The sequence below is a fragment of the Tachyglossus aculeatus genome, chromosome 25, assembly GCF_015852505.1.
Source record: "Tachyglossus aculeatus isolate mTacAcu1 chromosome 25, mTacAcu1.pri, whole genome shotgun sequence".
Lineage (NCBI taxonomy): Eukaryota > Metazoa > Chordata > Mammalia > Monotremata > Tachyglossidae > Tachyglossus > Tachyglossus aculeatus.
Window position 1 is genome coordinate 14,510,182 of NC_052090.1, and position 19,798 is coordinate 14,529,979.

The 19,798-nt window shown below is 42.3% G+C and overlaps 1 protein-coding gene across 1 annotated transcript in view; it reads right to left on the reverse strand.

Annotated features, from left to right (window-relative positions):
- Positions 1-19,798, reverse strand: part of PXDNL (peroxidasin like) — a 244,176-nt gene that overhangs the window by 43,488 nt on the left and 180,890 nt on the right. Inside the window, exons 13-17 of the mRNA XM_038766521.1 lie at positions 16,769-16,881; positions 15,030-15,186; positions 10,581-10,689; positions 4,404-4,561; positions 1,346-2,849 (exon numbers count right to left, since the gene is read on the reverse strand). Of these exons, the coding sequence (XP_038622449.1) occupies positions 1,346-2,849; positions 4,404-4,561; positions 10,581-10,689; positions 15,030-15,186; positions 16,769-16,881 (2,041 nt within the window). The remainder of the gene's footprint in view (positions 1-1,345; positions 2,850-4,403; positions 4,562-10,580; positions 10,690-15,029; positions 15,187-16,768; positions 16,882-19,798) is intronic.

Below are 19,798 nucleotides of genomic sequence, written 5' to 3' on the forward strand. Positions count from 1 at the left end.
CTCTCAGTCCCATAGTGTTCTCACTATGCTGCACTGCCTCTGTAGTTTAGTGTAAAGCAACATGGGACTGGACAGTGAGCCCATTGTTGAGTAGGGACCTTCTCTATATATTGTCGATTTGTACTTCCCAAGTGCTTAGTACAGTGCTCTGCACACAGTAACCGCTCAATAAATACCATTGATTGAATGAATGAATGAATAAATTAGAACACAGGTCCTTCTGATTCACTAGGCCACAATGAACAAAATGAAACAGCTGGTTTGAAAATACTCTGGAACAATTAATGTTGTGCAGAAATAGGCTGGCTTACACTTTTCAAACCGATTCAGATTTCCGCATCAGAACCGGTATCTGTTTCCAATCTTCTTCTAATGGCCTTACACTGAAGGGCGTAGGCAATTCTTTTTCATGACTGAGTGCTTTAACTACCTTGTGGATTCTCCAATAAAGATCTTTAGGGATTCATTAACCGCTAATCCAGTCTTCTTGTCAACTTTATCCCACACATACTTTTGGCCTCTGCCATCTGCAATACTGAAATTCACCTAGCTCTGTGACAGAGAGCTGCCTCTAACATTATTTCATTTATGGGCTCTCAGGTATACGTATATGCACATAGGGAGAATTTCCAATTCCATTATAAAGGTAGAAGATCAATATCACGAGATATTTGAAAGCACAAGGAGGTTTAGCACCAGCAGTAAAATTGAATTTAAGATTACATTTCAGTAATACTTGCTTAAAGTAATGTCTCAATGGCTCTAAGGCAAAAACTAAAATAGAAAACTTAATCACATTTACAAGCAGTGAGAGAAATAAACAAAAAGCCTGTAGTTTGTTTAAATTAATTAATGAAAATAGGAGAAAAGGATTGATCGTGTACATTAGCTGAATCCCCAAACTTCTGGTCATATATTCAAAGAGAATACTTTCCAAGCCCGAAAACAGTTGTGGGTTTTTAAAATGGCAGAACAGAGGATGAGACAGATTCACCTGTAGAAAAGCAAATCATGTAAACACTCTAAATAAGACATTTGTCATTGGATAAAGCACACATTACAAAAAGCATCCGCGTGCACCTTTCCCTGATGCTAAATTCCTGCCGAAAATCAGTTTTAGCCAATATGATATAACATCACTAAGAACCAATCTGACAGCCCTAAATGTAACTGAAGCTTTTGCTCATCTAACAAACAACAAACTCCTCAAGGGCAGCCAACTCTATTGTACTGTACTATCCCAACCACTTAGCAAAGTGCTCTGCACACAGTAAGCGCTCAATAAGTACCACTGATTCATTGATCGATGGGTTTATTCTTATTCAGGTCGCATACACATACTCACTTTTTCAGCTTCTCTCGGACTGTTGGATCTTTGATCTCATTATGGAGGTCCTCAAAGTGCTCCACTGAGGACAAGTTGCAGAACAGCCTGTAGTCGACGTATGGAGGGATTCCGTGGTCCCTTCCCCTCTGGATATTGGTGGCAGCCAGATCCAGAGCCACCGAATGGGCCATGGAGAAGAGTTTCTCAGTTAGTTCAAGGTTGAGAAGCTGGGTGGGCACCCTCAATTTACCAGCGGTGCCAAAGAGCCCCCGGAGCAGTGGGTCAATACCACCTTCCTGGATTATTCTGAAGGGTGCAAAGAAGGCCTTGTGGAGCAGAAGGTGGCCTTCTGGGATTTCGCCAAAGGTCTCATTCAGGCGGTAGAGAACTGGATTGATCAATGTATGGCCAAATCGAAATGCCGCAGTTGCAAAGGAATTCAAAATGCCTGGATTCACGTTGGGGTCATATCCCTGGTAGTCTCCCAACAGCTTCATGCCGGGCTCTCCCAGGATCTTGGGCAGCCAGTGCTTATATGTGATGTGCTGCATCTGGGCCCCGACAATTTTCCTGGCTTCGTTGTAAAGTGTATCTCCATCCCAGTGAGGGTTCAGGCTGAACAATTCCCTGGTGATCCGATTATGCTCTCGGAACCACAGGGTGTGCATGGCTGTGAGGGCAAGTTGTTCGTTGGCTCTGTGGTCGCCTGCAAGGAAGCACGGTATGAGGCTTTCATTTTCATCCCGTGTGCATTCAGTTGGGGGGCCCGTGGAAAATGGCAGAAGGTGCTTTCCGGAAGAGGGGACTAACAGGCCTTCCTTCAGCAGACCGCGTTGAGCCGTGTGATCTCTCAGCTCTTCTGACTCCCGGTCAGAACTCCCATAAACATTGGAGGCATCGATATAGGCCGTGAGCTGGTTGATCTGCTCCCGAGCATAGACGGAGCTCATCATCAGAGAGGTCATCCCGCTTCCGCACACGGGACTGGAGCGGACAAAGAACATACAACGGGAACCCATCGCACGGGGGTCGTTCGGAGGAACTCTGATAGGGAGGCAAGGGGGATCGTTGGTACACACAGAGCTGCAGGACTGCCCGTCGGAGAAGCGAGACATACTCAATGCGGGCACCGTTTGGTCCAAGTCGTGGTCTAAGAACTGACCCCACTGCATAAGCATATGAGTATACCGGTCATCGGGGGTGATGCTCTCTGAGCCGACCATTTCTGTAGAAATGCGTCTGGGCAGCGGAAGAGGGTGGCCTTGGCTCAGCGGTCTAGGGCTGACCCCCCGGGGTAGATTGAAGCCATTTTCATACACTGGCTTTAGGATCCTTTCAAAGGCAGTTAGAGAAGCCCCCCACATTGGGTTCTGCAAGTTGTTGCACGTCCCATCATGGGTCCTGTATTTTTGGTGGAAACAAATGGCGGAACAGTTTGGAGAGCGTCTGTGGGCTGTACAACCGGAGAGGTTGGCAATGAGGCTGAGGTAGAGAGGGGACACCAAATCGTTGTAGCGAAATTCTGAAACACAGCCAAGGAGGAAGACGTCAGGTTACTTCGAACCAGAAGCAGGAAACGAATCGATTCAAATGGTTCAATGGCTACCTGGGTCTGTTGCTAGAATAGGGCCCAGGGTGAAAAATGAGAGCTGGCCCCTTCTCTATGCAGCCCCCTCTCCTTCACACCATGCCACAGAGCCAATTCCAGATCTAGGGAAATCCAGAACGTGGCAGTGTGAGAGTTGTGGGATGGGGAGACCATCTCAGAGATCACAGCTAAGGCAAACGCTCACTGATTGTGGTTAAAGATGTTCTAATCAGGTTTCTCTTCCTGATTAGAATTTCTTGCATCTGATGCTTGAAGTAGCTGAAACTATCACGACTGAAATATTACTGGAACCGTTTCTCTAAAGAACTGCTATCTCAAGTCAGGGAAGTTAAAGCCAAAAAGAAGCAAAGGACCAACATGAGCAAATGATGCAGGCAGAAAATTAAAATAGAATTAATTCCCAAAGATACGTACAATCTGAAAATTAGACACTATTGAGGTAACAGGCTACAAAGGATTAGATGGTGAAATAACTGAATTTTTAATTTACCCCACTCAATATTCCTTTGCTTTTATCAGAAAATTGTGAGGCTATAATTGTGAACCCTGAGAAGATTGGATCCTCTTCTGGTTGAGGAGTTCATCCGTTTCCAAGGCTTCAACACTTACCACTATGCAGATGACTCAAAAATCTACCTCACTATCCCTGATCTTCTTCCTCCAGGACATATCTATTCATTCAATCGTATTTATTGAGCACTTACTGTGTGCACAGCACTGTACTGAGTGCTTGGAAAGTACACTGCAGGAATAGAGACAATCCCTATCCAACAACAGGCTTACCCACCAAGACTCCAAACGACATATCTAAAACTGAATTTACTTTCCCTCCCAAACCTTCTCCTCCACCTTCTTTCCCATTACAATTGATACCACCACCAAGTTTTTCTATAACCTTGGTATCATCCTTGACTCCTCTTTTTCTTTCAACCTACTAAGTAATCAGTCAGGTACCAAATCTTGCCAAGTCTTTCCTCATGATGTCTACAGAATCTGCCTCTTCCTCTTCATCCACTCTGGCCTAAACATTTGTCAATGAGAATGAATATTTACAGAGTAGGTTGAGGAAAGGCATATAGGCACCCCTTTGAGTTGCCTTGTAGTCGGAATGGTAATTCACCGACCACTGCAGCTCAGAAAGGGGAACAAAGGCAAAACCATAACACAACTGGTAAGATCGACTTCTAGATGATGCTACTTAATTCCCCTTTTCTCTTTGAACAAGATCCATCCCAGAGATAATGTATTATTATGGCGACTGTAAAGGAGTGTGTATCCTGTCTCTGAAATTTATTGTAAATTCAGATTGTAAATCCCGCTAGATTTTTAGTGGCTAACACTGCTGTATTCTCCCAAGGGCTTAGTACAAGGGCTCTGCCCAGAGCAGATGCTCAGTAAATACTATGGATTGACAGAGACCATGAAGTAACCTTCACCTCACATTTAAATTTGGATTTAGATTCTCACCTCTGCCTTCCAAATCCACAGTGAGTCCCTGTTTCACATGCTCCTGGATCAGCTGGAGAGTTTGCTCAAAGATTTCCCCCGCTCTTGCTGTTTCCACAGTAAAAGGGTCCCGGGGGTATCGAAACTGAGCCAACAGGTCACTGGGAGTACGTGGTCGCCTGCAGAAGTCAAAAGTACACTGCAGTTTACAAAGCAAATTACTGCACAGGCATACCTTTGTATTTACACAGATGTATGCAACGTTCAGGGGAAACAATTCTAATTAAACCATGAGTGTGTAGTGAATGCTCAAAGCCCATGAGTAGTTCTTAAGAAAGTGCTAGGGAGAAGTCTGTTCAAGCCATTAGCTAGGCAGCCTAGGAAGAACATAATTGACAGTCCCACCACTCCTGAATTCTGCCTCCATCACAAACATAAAAGGATGTTTGGAAGGGCAGCGAGATAGTTGGTCTTCTTGGATAAAAATGTGCTTTTTTATGGTATTTGTTAAGTGCTTTACTATGTGCCGGACACTGAGATATATACAAGCTAATTGGATTGGACACAGTCCATTTCCCACATGGGGCTCATAGTCATAGTCTTTATCCCCATTTTATAGATGAGGTAACTGAGGCACAGAGAAGTTAAATTGACTTGCCCAAGGTCAAGCAGCAGATTAAGTGCCAGAGTGGGGATCAGAGCCCAGATCCTTCTGATTCCCAGGCCCACTGTCCATCCACTAGGCCACACTGCTCCTCTTAACTTCCTTTCTTTTTCCTCTCCAATAATCTACTCTGCTACGATGTTCTTTGGGGAGAGGGGAGAAGGAGGGGCTGGAGCTTGATTAACTCAGCTGGTGTGGTGTCAAACTGGTGTGTTGAGTTGTTTGAAGTGTGGATGCTCCACACGTAAATCTAATCCTCCACTACTCTACTTTAAATCTACTCCTCCACTCCCTCATGGCCCCCTACCACTGACAGCTCTTTTCCACCTTCCCCTTCACCTTGTAGGCTCTGGACATCCCTAAGTGGTCCTACCCTCCCAGTAATTGGGACTCCAACCTTTGCCTGATCTACCAATGTTGGCCCATGAGTGGATCCAACTCATTTTAGCCTCCTGCTAGTTTCTGCCAACACCACTTCCCATTGAGTTATGGATAGTCTTCAAAGAGTGCTTGGGCACAGAAAAATCACACATGACAAGACAATTGTTCTCTAAGGGAAGAAGTAAAGGGTAACAGCTTTTCCCTTCAAATACAGCAAGGCGTGGAATAGATCAAGAAGAACAAGAAACACCAATCATAAATAAGTATTCACCCATTTCTGATGAAGGATGATTCAGAGGAAAAACACAAGAAAGGGAGTAGGCAATAAAACAGCATGCAAGAATAAGGGGTGTGGTTTCCCTGGATCAAAGCAGGGGAGATCTGCTCCCAAACCTACTGGGCTGGGATCCCGGAGAGCAAAGCCAAGTTCTTGCCATTGGTTCCAACACTAACCCACTGGATGATTTTCAGCAAGCACTTCTGTAGCCTGGCCTAGTGGCTACAGCATAGGCTCGGGCGTCAGAAGGACCTGGGTTCTAATCCTGGCTCCGCCACTTTTCTGCTGTTTGAACAAGTCACTTCACTTCTCTGTGCCTCAGTTACCTCATCTGCAAAATGGGGATTAAGGCTGTGAGCCCCATGTGGGACAGGGACCGTGCCCAACCTGAATTGCTTGTATCCACTCCAGTACAGTGCCTGGAACATAGTAAGTGCTGAACAAATACCATAGTTATTATTATTAAGCTCCGGGCAAAGATAAGAATATCTGAATAAGGCTTTCATTTCTTAGAAGACCAAAAAAATTCAAATTAAAGGCATTATCAGTAAACCCAAATTCAATGAGAATTCTAAAACTTTGCCAACCAGATCCAATTTTATACTCATAATGATGAATATTAAACAAATTTAATAGAGAAGTTATCAGAGAACTACATGCAGGGCCCTCAGTGTCTCAAATGTAAGACATATTTCTAGACTGTGAACCCGCTGTTGGGTAGGGACCATCTCTATATGGTGCCAACTTGTACTTCCCAAGTGCTTAGTACAGTGCTCTGCACACAGTAAGCGCTCAATAAATACGATTGAATGAATGAATGAATATAAGTCTTTTTCCCCTTGACCTCCAACGATGGGCTGCCTTTTAAGAAAACACATAATTTCCCATCATTCTAGTAATTGCGTTCTGCCCTTTGTGGTAATCAAATGTTTTCTGCAGAAGGGAGAAGGAACATTTACAAAATTACAGAACTACTCTGGCTTTGATTGTTTCTTGATTGTTCTTGGGTGAGACTATGATCTGGTGTGAACTGGAAGTTCGTATTAGGGGACCAGGCAGTTCTTGATTTTTAGAGTTAAGATAAATGGCATTTACAACATTGCTAAGTTTAAATGCTGTTTTAGCTTTACAACACATCAATTTTGACTAGCTGTGGGACCATGGGTGTTGGGGACCTGCATGGGAAGTTGGGGAAATGGTGGAGACAATTTTAAGCACCATGTCTTAGTGGAAAGAGCATGGGCTTGGGAGTCAGAGGATGTGGGTTCTAATCCTGGCTCCAGCACTTGTTTGTTGTGTGACCCTGGGCAAGCCAATTAACTTCTCTGTAACTCAGTTACCTCAACTGTAAAATGGGGATTAAAACTGTGAGCCCCGCATGGGACAACCTGATTATCCTGTATCTACCTCAGTGCTTAGAACAGTGCTTGGCACATAGCCAGTGTTTAACAAATACCATTATTATTATTTAGAAAGGAGAGAAGCTGCAAGGCCTAGTGGCAAGAGCACGGACTTGGGAGTCAGAGGACATGAGTTCTAATCCCGGCTCCACCACTTGTCTGCTGTGTGACCTTGGGTAAGTCACTTAACTTCTCTGGGCCTCAGTTACCTCATCTGTAAAATGGGGATTAAGACTGTGAGCCCCACATGGGACAACCTGATTACTTTGTTATCCCGTGGTTTGAAAAAAAAAAAAAGAAAAGAATAATTTCATAGAATTTACCGTTTACTCAGAATCTAACTAGAGAGAGCAGTGTGATGTTTTATTGGACTAACACACAGAGTTTTGGATTTGTTCACAAACATCTGTTTAATTTGTGCTTGGATGATTAATCCAAGCCTTTTTATATGTAATATAGATTGCTAACATCGATTAATTCTGTACATCAAGTCAGCAGTGAATTGTGGAGGGTGCAAATGAGAAGCACTTAACACCTAAATTCTTCTTCTTTTATATATAATAATGCCCATTATGATAATAATAAAAGTCATGATGTGAAAGGGGTTCGGTGAGAAAGTTTAAAGAAGGTGGAGGGGGCGGGGGTAGTGGGGAGGAAGCCTGATTGCTAAATGGAGCCACGAGGGAGGGTCAACAAAGCCATTTATTTCCAATTTCCTAAAAGTCAAACTTCCCTAAGTGTATTAATGTAGTATCAATAGTTGATGGACTGAGGACATAATTCTGGGTGTTTTGGGTAAATATAGGGTAGAGGAACCCCCCGTCCCCCGCCCCAGTATAGCATAGCTCTTATGAGAAAATCGGTTCCAACTTAACCTCCTGGCTCCACCACTTGTGTGCTGTGTGGCCTTGGGCAAATCACTTAACTTCTCTGGGCCTCAGTTACCTCATCTGTAGTATGGGGATTGAGACTGCGAGCCCCATGCAGGACAGGAACACCCAACCTGCTTGTATTTACGCTAGTGCTTAGTACAGTGCTTGGCACATAGTAAGCCCTTAACAAATACCATTATTATTACTTTGACTTGGTACACAGTTTTCAGGAACCAACTGTGTTGTAAGACTGAGGAAAGACTGGAAACTTCAAACCAGTGGCAGTTGAGCACAACTGGGAGGACGTGAATCTATTATAATGAAGCCAGACAACTCAGCAGAAGTGAAGCGCTGGATATTAGTCAATCAATCAGTGGCATTTATTAAGTGCTTATTGTGTTAGAGCTCTGTATTTAGTACTTGGGAAGTACAGTATAATAGAGTTGGCAGACATGCTCCCTGCCCTCATGGAGCTGACAATCAAGTGGGGGAGACGGATAGAAAAATAAATTAGCTGTAGGAGAAGTAGAAAAGTATAAGGATATGTACACATGTTTTGTGGGGATGAGGGTGGAGTGAATATCAAAGTGATTAAGAGGTACGGACCCAAGTGCATAGGAGATGCAGAAGGAAGAGCAAATGAGAGGTCCTCCTTCTGGCCCGGAGCTCACTCTCCCGACATATTTGACAGACGGAATCTCTCCCCACCTTCAAAGCCTTACTAAAATCACACCTCCACTAAGAGGCCTTCCCTGACAAGCACTCACTTCTGCTCATTCTCCCTTCTTTATTGCCTATGTACTTGGATCTGAAACCTTTAAGAGCTGATATCTTAAGAATCCTTAAGAACTTAAGAATGGAGAAGCAGCATGGCTCAGTGTAAAGAGCATGGGCTCTGGAGTCAGAGGTCATGGGTTCAAATACCACTTCATCAACTGTCAGCTGTTTGACTTTGGGCAAGTCACTTAACTTCTCCATGCCTCAGTTACCTCATCTGTAAAGTGAGGATTATAACTGTGAGCACCCCGTGGGACAACCTTATCACCTTGTAATCTCCTCAGTGCTTAGAACAGTGCTTTGCACATAGTAAGCATTTAACAAATACCATTATTATTATTATTATCAATCGTATTTATTGAGTGCTTACTGTGTGCAGAGTAGTGCACTAAGCGCTTGGGAAGTACAAGTTGGCAACATATAGAGACAGTCCCTACCCAACAGTGGGCTCACAGTCTATAAGGCTCACAGTCTAAAAGTCTAATATTATTATTATTATCATAATATGCACTTCACCCACAGCCCACAGCACTGATGCTCATAACTGCAATTTATTTTCATGTCTGTGTCCTCATCTAGATGGTGAATTCCTTTTGGGCAGAGAGTATGTCCATCAACTACCGTATTGTTCTCTCCCAAGCACCTAGTATAGAACTCGCCAAACAGTAAGCACTCAAATTCCATTGATCAATTGTCAGAGAAGGCTTTTTGTGGGAAATAGGATTTTAGTAGGGCTTTAAGGATGGGGACAGTCAGGGTATGTTGGATATGAAAGGGAAGGGAGCTTTAGGCCCGAAGGAGAACTTGGGCAAGGTGTCAGTGGTGAGACAGATGAGATCTAGGATCTAGGTTGGTTTTAGAGCGAGTGGAATGTGTGGGTTGGTTGGGCTGGAGTAGATTAGCGAGGTTAAGTAGGAGGGTGAGAGCTGATTGTGTGCTTCAAAGCCGGCAAGATGGGAAATGATGAGTGCTCAGATCAGCATCGTAGCAGTTTGGGTGGAAAGGAAAGATGAGTGTCTTAAAGAGAATGATAAGGAGTTTCTGTTTGATGCAGAGATGAATAGGCAACCACTAAAGGGCTTTGAGGGTGGGAGACATGCGCAGAATGATATTTTAGGAAAATGATCCAACCAAGAGAGTGAAGATGAACTGTGGGGCGGGGTAAGACTGAAGGCAGGGAGGGGTCAGCAAGGAGGCTGGTGCATTAATAATAATAATAATAATAGTAATGGCATTTATTAAGCACTTACTATGTGAAAAACACTGTTCTAAGCACTGGGGAGGTTACAAAGTGATCAGGTTGTCCCACGGGGAGCTCACAGTCTTAATCCCCATTTTACATATGAGGTAACTGAGGCACAGAGAAGTTAAGTGACTTGCCCAAAGTCACACAGATGACAATTGGCGGAGCTGGGATTTGAATCCATGACCTCTGACTCCAAAGTCCGTGCTCTTTCCACTGAGCCATGCTGCTTCTCTGCTTCAGAAGTTGAGGCTAGATAGGATAAGTGCTCGGATCAGAATGGTGTCAGTTTGGATGGAAAAGGGGTGAATTCTAGAGTTGTTTTGAAGATCGAACTGACAGAATTTGGCAACAGACTGAATTGCTCTGCCAATCATACAGTGAGGAACTGATTTCTCTAGCAAAAGTTGACAGGACAATGAGAGACTGTTATTCACTGGCTTTGACCTGGTTTGCCGAGCTAAAGGAAAAAAATATTTTGACAACCACATAACTATCTCTTGTTGAGATTAATGCAGCTCACTGTGGCTAAACGGAACAGAAAGGAAAACAGTTTTGGTAAGCAAAATAAAATGAACTCTTACTGTGCAAACAAATTTCTTCTCGTGGAGTTAATTGCACTGTCAACCCTCTGGATGGCATCAAGAATGGATGACTCAACAAAATTATCACCAGCTTGTCTACCCTGCATTACTGCCAAAAACATATCCCATGGTTTGGAAAAAAAAAAAAAGAAAAAGAAAAAGAAAAAACTTCGTTAGGAATTCTGTGCTATAAATGACATTTAATAACCTTTGCATTTTAATAGTGACAACTTTTAACATGATGCAAAGTATAGGCAATTATCTTCCAGACAAATTTTCCTACTAAAACTCTAGTAGTTTGGATACCTGGATTATTCATGGCTTTGGAGTGTGTCATTTTTACAGTCCAGATTTAAATTTGACCAGGTTTGTATGATTCATCAATTCCCTGGAATACATGAAATGCAACTAAGTTGAACAAGAGACATTCCCAACGCTAAGAGCTGAAAGAGCTATCTAAAGGCTAAATCAAAATGGAAACTCTCCCACCCACACTGGACATTCCTTTGATGAAGGGTGTATCTTTGGCAAGGTGTTGCTTGAAATGTTTTTTTCATCCCAAATGAGTGCATGAACCTCACAAAGAAATTTAGCACTGATCCAAGCATCAAACTTGAAAGGTTGGGGGAGGAGGCATGATGCAAAGAAAAGGACCGATGTTGAATTTAATCAGTACTTACAGAAATAGTCACTCAAGGAAGGGCAATTCAAAGGGCAAAATTCTAAACAAACTGATTTTTTAGATGGTCAGGCTGGAAAAAACACCACCTGGTTCTCCTGTACCACTGGTTGTGTCGTAAAATCTATGAAAAAGAAAACTTTAAGAGGAAAAGTGTGGCAAAATGGAAAGTGTCCAGGGCTGGGAGTCAGGGGACTAGGCTTCTAATCCTGGTTCTGCTACCTGCCTATTATGTGGAACAATATCAAAAATTCTAGGCCATTCTGAGGTGAATCCACCAGAGTGGACAGATCAGGGCATTGCCAAAAGGAACAGTGTGCATGTATATTTAATTGTCCTGAAACCAAGTTGTCTCTACATTTTAGAAAACCACCTTTAAAATGTGATGCTTCAGAATGAAGTCATTATTTCATGGTTTCATTTCCTTTCCCTATATCTCTGCTTGCCAGTCCATTATCTCCTATTCGTCATGCCTCTCATTTATCTTTCCCTTTCTTTTAATAATCTATATACTTCTGATTCCCTTTTTAGAAATGCATACATACTTACAATCAGAACTGTTGGCATAGGAGCCATTCAGGGGCACAAAGAGAGGCATAAGCAGGGACAAAAGGAGAGAAATACAGGCAGAACAGGTGGATACAAGCAGATCGGGTTGGACACAGTCCCTATCCACATGGGGCTCACAGTCATAATCCCCATTTTACAGATGAGGTAGCTGAGGCACATAGAAATGAAATGACTTGCCCAAGGTCACACAGCAGACAAGTGGCTGAGCCAGGATTAGAATCCAGGTCCTTCTGACTACCAGCCCCTTGCTCTATCCACTAGGCCATGCTGATTTCTTGGAGTAGACTCTTAAGAGATATCCCCACAAGCATGGTAATGAGTTCAGCCTTGTTAGTGTCATCTTCAGATAGGAACAAGGGAGTGGAAATCCACTGCCCTTCGTATTTGAAGTTGACATGTCTATGAGATTTGGGTTTCGAATAGTAGTGTTTACAGGTTCCATCAGAGATCAGCTCTAAAAAATAATTCTGAATCTGAACTATTGAAACAGGAGAACATTTACACCCTCTTGATAGGCTATTCATTTTTCTAATTCAATTTTGATGATCCCTAGAATCATCCATGTCAATTTAGGGCAGGAGACAGTTTCAAATGAATGCATAGCCTCTTTGTGGGGGTGGCAAGTCTACTTTACGTTAAAGGTAGGGCTTTGCGACACTGAAGTTAGAAGAAATATCTCTTCATTAATGCTAGAATTTGACAAAGGTATGATAGATGTTACATATCCACTCACAATTATGTAGGACTGCACACTAATTTGCTCCACTTCCTGGATGACCCGTTGGGAATGAATGAATTTTGTACATAGGCAGCCTGGTGCAATTAAAAAAACAAGGCTACTCAATCACAAACTGCACTTTCTTAGCATAGCTAGAAGAGTATAATTAAGTTTTAATTATTTATAACACCTCTTAGTACACTAGTAAATAGACTATATGCTGTATGTCATAGAAACATACTGAAGTATGTAGCATAAGGCTTTGCCATGGTCCACAACTATATTTGTTTCGGAGGAGTAGAAGACTCTGATGAGGGAGCAAGTTTGGTGAGACTTTCTGAACTTGTAATATGCTAAGAGATGAGTGAATGGTAGTATACTTTCTAGGGTGTTTTGCCCCAAAACTTCCACCTACCCTTCTGTAAGTTTAACCTGTCTTCTGAATCGAAATAGAAGAGAAGGAAGCTTAAAGGGATTTTATCACAGGGCTCGTCACATTTGTAAAGGGCTGTTTCCAAGTCCTTAGTGTTAGGCTTTGTGTAAATTATGCTCAGGGAAAAACCCTCTACTCTTGGCACCTAAACAGGCAACTGTTAGTAAACTACCAGAGAGTCATAGTTTTACAAGCCTAGACATTTCTGTTTTTTAATCAGCCTGCCAATAATAAACTAAACTATGTTGGTTATAAACTCACTTTATCATAGATCATTAACACAAAATAAACTCCTACGTAGAATGCAACAAGATGTGCATTTTATGAAAAACTGTCTCATGAATGGCGTGATTTGGGAGCTATAAATACATAGCTACTGAGAGCTCCCTGGAACTTCCTGGAAAAAGTGATGGAATCAGGCATACTACATTCTGGTGATTTGTAAGTTACTAAATTAGTAACTCTTAAAAAAGATTTAGTAAAAAACCCTGACTGTTTTCCTCAGTTCAAAGATTTAGGATAAAGTGTTAACAGCCACACAGCAGTCAGTACAGGCCTAATTCTACAAAAATGGAAGGAGAGAAGAATGGAAAAAAGGTGGGGAAAAATCAGGTGGGTGGAATCGATTCCAATTCATCTCCATATTACCAATTTACCATTTCTATGGAAACCAAAATAAGATTGGTAACATGGAGACAGAGCCAGCCTTCAGACTGTCAGCTTGAAGGCTCCCCCAGTCCTTCTGCAAAAGACAGCCCTGTTGTCGGCTAACCTGTCCAGACCTGCTAACCGATCAGCCATGTCACTGGGACATTCACTAATCAATCCTACCTTTCACAATGCTTATAAAAGCCTGAGTCCACAGAGTTTTCTTCAACTCTGTCTACACTGTGAACCTCTGATATCAAAATGTTCTGATGCACAATGAAATAGTCATTTCTCAGGGTCACTAAATGACCCGCTGCCCACAGCTGTAAGCATCTTATTCATGAATACCTGTTGCTTAAATTGCTCTAAAAAGAATCAACTCATAATCAGAAAAAGAAAAAAAAAGAGTCATACTAATAACTATGGGCCTCAAATCACTTTTGGCATATAGAGGCAGGCTCAGGCATATTCTGTTTCTGTTATTATTAATAATAATAAATCATTACAATTAATATGATTCATACACTAGTAATAATAATTAAGCACTTACTATGTGCCAGGCACGGTACAGTGGGTTTGGAAACAGTTCCTTTACCACATGGGGCTCAGACTTTCAATCCCCATTTTACAGATGAGGTAACTGAAGCACAGAGATGTGAAATGACTTGCTCAAGGTCACACAACAGACACGTGACTGATCCAGGATTAGAACACATGACGGTCTGACTTCCAAGCCTGTGCTCTTTCCACTAGGCCACGCGGCTTCTCTACACCTGGGAGAGTTGCTAGACATGATTCCTGCCCACAGTGAACAGCAAATTACTTTTTATAACTCACTAGTCAAGGGCTTTGGATTTATGGAAATAAACTGATCTTAAGGGACAGAAACATTAGATTTCCCGGACTTTGAGTAGATACGACTCCTCCTATCCTTTTGTTCTCCAGTCCAAAGTATCGGCCTGATCTCTCAATCAATCAATCAATAACATTCATTGAGCACTAACTGTGTACAGAGCACTGTACTAAGCACTTGGAAAAATACAACAGAGTTGGTAGACACAATCCTGCCCACGAAGAGCTTACACTCTAAGGGGGAGACAAACATTAAAGTAAATTACAGATAGGGGAAATAATAGAGTGTTAGGATACATAACATAAATTCTTCAGGTGGGGTGAGTATCAGTGTGCTTTAGTCAAGTGCACAGGTGACGTAAAGGGGAGGGCAAACAGGGGAACTGAGTGCTTAGTCAGGGAAAGCCTCTTGGAGGAGAGTTTTTGACTATGGCGAGACTTGTGGAATCTCCAAAAAAAAGATATTGGATCTGTGCACTTGACATGTCGAGACGCATTTAATCTCTGGAAATAAAAGATATCTCAGGAAGCAGCATGGGGAAAACTTACCAGTGACGGTAAGCACCATGCTGGCTGCAGCCAGGCCAAATGTATTCCGGGCGACACATTCGTACCTTCCTTCGTCAGCCAGCCCGACATCCCAGATGGTAAGGGTGCCTTCTGCGTGAATGTGGAATTTACCACTCTCAGTAATCTGAATCCCGGCCTTTGAAAAGAAACACGTGACGACTGGTGGGGAAAAAAATGCTAGTTCCAGTTTCCTAACCTTCGAGAAGCATCATGGTAATTACTGATTGGAGGTGACATACTTCGAGAGAACGGGTGTGAGATTGTTTTTCCATGCAACTGTATTTTCCATTTTATTAACTAGAGGTTGAAGCCCACTCACCCACAGGTCATTAATGCACTGAAGCATGCTGAAAAGATAATTTTGAAAAGGAGATAGGCTGAAAACCGAAGTGAACTTGATTTTTGGTTTTCAACCCCGGTGCCCTTCTCTGCTAGGCCTATAGAATAAAAATGTAGCAAGAATGCTTGATTTTTTTACGAAAGAATGTCAAGGCTTCAGACACTGAAGGAAATGACTAAAATGATGATGCAAATGGTTTGTTCATATACCAATAAGAATAAATGGGAAGAAGAGCAATGTTGCTGAAAAGATATGCAGTGAAGACTCAGTTTCCAAACATTAAACCTGGGGTGGCCAAGCCCCATGTACCGAAGTACCACTAACCAAACACAAAACATGGCCTACAGACACCAATCAATAAAAACTCCTTTTAACCGAAAGGGTGCTCAGGCATGTGGTGGGAGGGGGTGGCAATGAGTGATGAAGAGCAGCTGTTTCTAGGGGAAGGGATGATGGCTGCAAGCTACAATGGTAATCAAGACAACTGGGGTGTGGGCCCTGCAACCCTCTCTTTCCCAGCACAAAAATGGGCAGAATTGTTGCTGCCACCCATGAAAAGACTCGAGCAGTGGCACACCGGGCCCGCCTCCTCAGTATAAAGCATAACTACAAAGCATATCCTACACACAGCATGTGAAGGCCTCCCTTCTCTAGAACTACCCAGAGGCACCTCCAATCCGATTGTTCATAAACAGACACATCAGTACTTCCCCAGAAGTTAGAGAGTCCCAAATAATGAAAGGCTTAGCCACTCCAAGTCATTACACTAGGACACAATTTTCTATTTAAAAGCCATACATCCTACTGTCTAAATGTTCTTTTGATAAAGAGCATCTGAGGCAGAGACTAACTTTGCAGTGGTAATGGGCACGGTGACTTTGCAGAGAGAGGGGAGATGGCTTAGTCAAATGTTATCATTTCATCAAAATCCCTCAGGCTTTTGTTCCTAAATAAGGGATTAAACGAAAAAAAGTTACGAGGGAAACCCAGTTCATTGCTGTCATATTTCTGTGCTCTGTTTGTTAGTGGTGAAATCCACTTTTACAAGTCATTAAAAATAACTTCAAATGAAGTATAGGCTATTGATTGAACCAAAAATTGAAAAGACAAACAAATTGACTAATTTTCCCTATTAGGCTAGAAGAGGAAAGACCCAAGCTTTGGGGAGTTCAGTTTTAGGGAAGGAAGTCTTTTAATGTAATGACAACCCAACATTAAGACTATGCCTAAAATACGGTTAAGAGGGATATTTCTATACGACAAGATGCTACTTACTAGCAAAAACACGTCTGAAAGGAATCAATATTGGGATCATTATCTCTATGGCATACTTCACTGGCAATTGATTGTTTACAGTACCTTGATTTTCTAATCTTACCTTATTCCAAGTAATTATGGGTTGAGGTTCTCCTTGAGCACTACATGAAATATTTATATTCTTTCCAACTTCTGCATTTGTATCCTGAGGTAGCTGAGTAAACACTGGTAGAACTGCAGAAAAAGACCCCAGATAGGCTCATATCAATATTATCTCTTTCAATACTGTACAGCTGAATCAAAGAATATTTTCTAAGATACCATATTTGTTCCAAGGAACGTTAAAGATTGAGAGCTTAATTACTTGGCAAGAAAAAGAGAGCGCACTCTTCTGAGATATGGGAAAGATTACATCTTATTAAACTTTGGAGTTTGCCACTACTCCTATCACCAAGAGCTAAATCTTTTACCTTGATTATTCCCTCAGTTCAATATTAGAAAATATTGCAGAGCAGGGAGGGCAAACGGCACCTCTGACTATATTGAAAGCAAAATAAAACATTAAATCATTTTTCAGGGATCAAAAAGTGAGCTGGATCCAAGGGCTTGCAATTTCCTGCCAGCTTAGCCATGCTTCCTCCTGCTCTAACATGGTGCTGGTAGGGGCTTCCACTTGCCACTGGAATTTGGCCATGAACACGTATCTCCTCTCTCATTTTTCTGTGAAAATGTTCAGGCCATGTTTCCCCACTCTTCAAGAATCTCCAGTGGTTGCCCATCCAGCTCCACATCAAACTGAACTCCTTACTGTCGGCTTTAAAGCAGTAAATCACCTTACTCCCTTCCACCTCACCTTGTTGCTCTCCTACTACAACCCAGTCCACACACTTCACTCCTCTAATGCTAACCTTCTCACTGTGCCTTGATCTCATCTATCTCACTGCTGACTGCTTGCCCACATCCTGCCTCTGGCCTGGAACACCCTCCTTCTTCACATCTGACAGTTTATTACTGTCCCCCACTTCAAAGCCTTATTGAAGTCACACCTCCTCCGATGGACCTTCCCTGACGAAACCCTCTTTTCCTTTTCTTCCAGTCCCATCTATTTCACCCTGACTTGCTCCCTTTATTCATCCCCGCTCCAGCCCCACAGCACTTACGTACATATCTGTAATTTTATTTACAATAATGTCTGTCTCCCCCTTTAGGCTGTAAACTTGCTGTGGGCAGGAAACGTGTCTGTTATATTGTACTCTCCCAAGTGCTTAGTACAGTGATCTGCACACAGAAGGCACTCAATAAATATGACTGACTGACCATAGAGATTCACAGGAAGGAGGTTACTCCATCTTCCACCCACTTACACCAGTCGCTCTCCAACATTTTTGTGGCATCATTCCTCCTCATACACTCTCTTCCTGGAGGCTTCACTGCTGACTTCTAGGAATCACTGTGTCCCACATCATCCCCTCCCCACAAGCCCCACCTTAATCCCAAACCAAAACTTCACCAAGTCTTTCTCTTCCCAATGCAGCTGTTCTTACAACAGAAGGAAAGAGTAAAAGGTTTATCTGTGATGGGAGAGGCTAGATCATGCTGCTTTGAAATCTGCTGCTCCCTCAGAATTCTCCCTCGAGGACAAAACCCATGCTGAGAAACACTAATGGAAACTAAATTCCTTTCTATAACCAGCCTTTCCTCAATGGGAATGGGATCTTCAGTTCATCCTTCTGTTCATGAAATTTCCTGTCCCTGAAATCACTTGGGACACCTGTCAGTCAGAGTTTTTTCAGGATAATTCCTTCTACTTTTCTTCACAGAGAATTTCTTCAACCTTTGATCGCTTCCCTTCTCCAGAAAGAATGGTGTTTTCTAGAGCCACTGGAAAATTGGAGACTCAATATTGGACTCAGTTTACTAGCAGGTCCCTCAGAAGCTCCGTCATGAGACACTCTTGTTTATGCAGACTTGTTTAAGAGTGCTACACGGGTGATTGTTCAGCTTGGGCCAGTTCATTTCCTCCTGTAGTTTTGGGACTAAATATTAATTACCTTGGAAAAAGTCTATAATAATAAAATGAAATATTCATGGAATTGCCGAGAATTGGGAAACGTTTAAGAAACTGTATAAAAATATGAGTGTTGTCAGTGAGATTTATGCATCCTAACTATTGCAAATAAATGGCCCACTTAATTTCTTTATAACCCAGAAAACTCATATGAATTCCAATCATATTCAATAACATTTTCCCATCTGTATTTGAATTCTCTTTTAAGAAGCTACATACATCGTACACTACTGAAAATTATGGGCCTGCTCATTCCAGACTATTTACTGTTGATATGTACACAAATGCTTTGTTTTTCATTTGATGAACCTGAACTACTGAACTCCTCAGCACTATATTCTTAATACATTTTAGCATGAAAGATGCGATTCTGTAACAGTGAATACCCAATCCCTCCCATCAGTCTAACTAGATTGTATCTTACTGAGCAATATTATAGGTCTGGTTTCATCAGGCCTTTGTTCCTTATCTGACACATTTTGCCCCACTGGTAATAATTAATGAGTAGAAAACGGCTTGCTTGGAAAAAGGTATGTGCTAAGCAATTATTAGTGAAGGAAAGAAACCTTATATTAGGAGAGAGGAGGGGTGGGTGGGGAAAGCAGGAGGAGGGAAAGACATTCATCCCATTCTGTTCAATATTGGAATCTCTGGAAAAAAAATCGTTGAACTCGGGATATGGTGGAGACTCTCATTATTCATTCATTCATTCAGTCAGTCGTATTTATTGAGCACTTACTGTATGCAGAGCACTGTACTAAGTGCTTGGGAAGTACGAGTCGGCAATGTATAGACCCCTTCCTTCCTCTCCCCCTCGCCCCCCTCCATCCCCCCCTTCTTACCTCCTTCCCTTCTCCACAACACCTGTATATACGTATATATGTTTGTACATGTTTATTACTCTATTTATTTTACTTGTGCATATCTATTCTATTTATTTTATTTTGTTAGTATGTTTGGTTTTGTTCTCTGTCTTCCTCTTTTAGACTGTGAGCCCACTGTTGGGTAGGGACTGTCTCTATATGTTGCCAATTTGTACTTCCCAAGTGCTTAGTACAGTGCTCTGCACATAGTAAGCGCTCA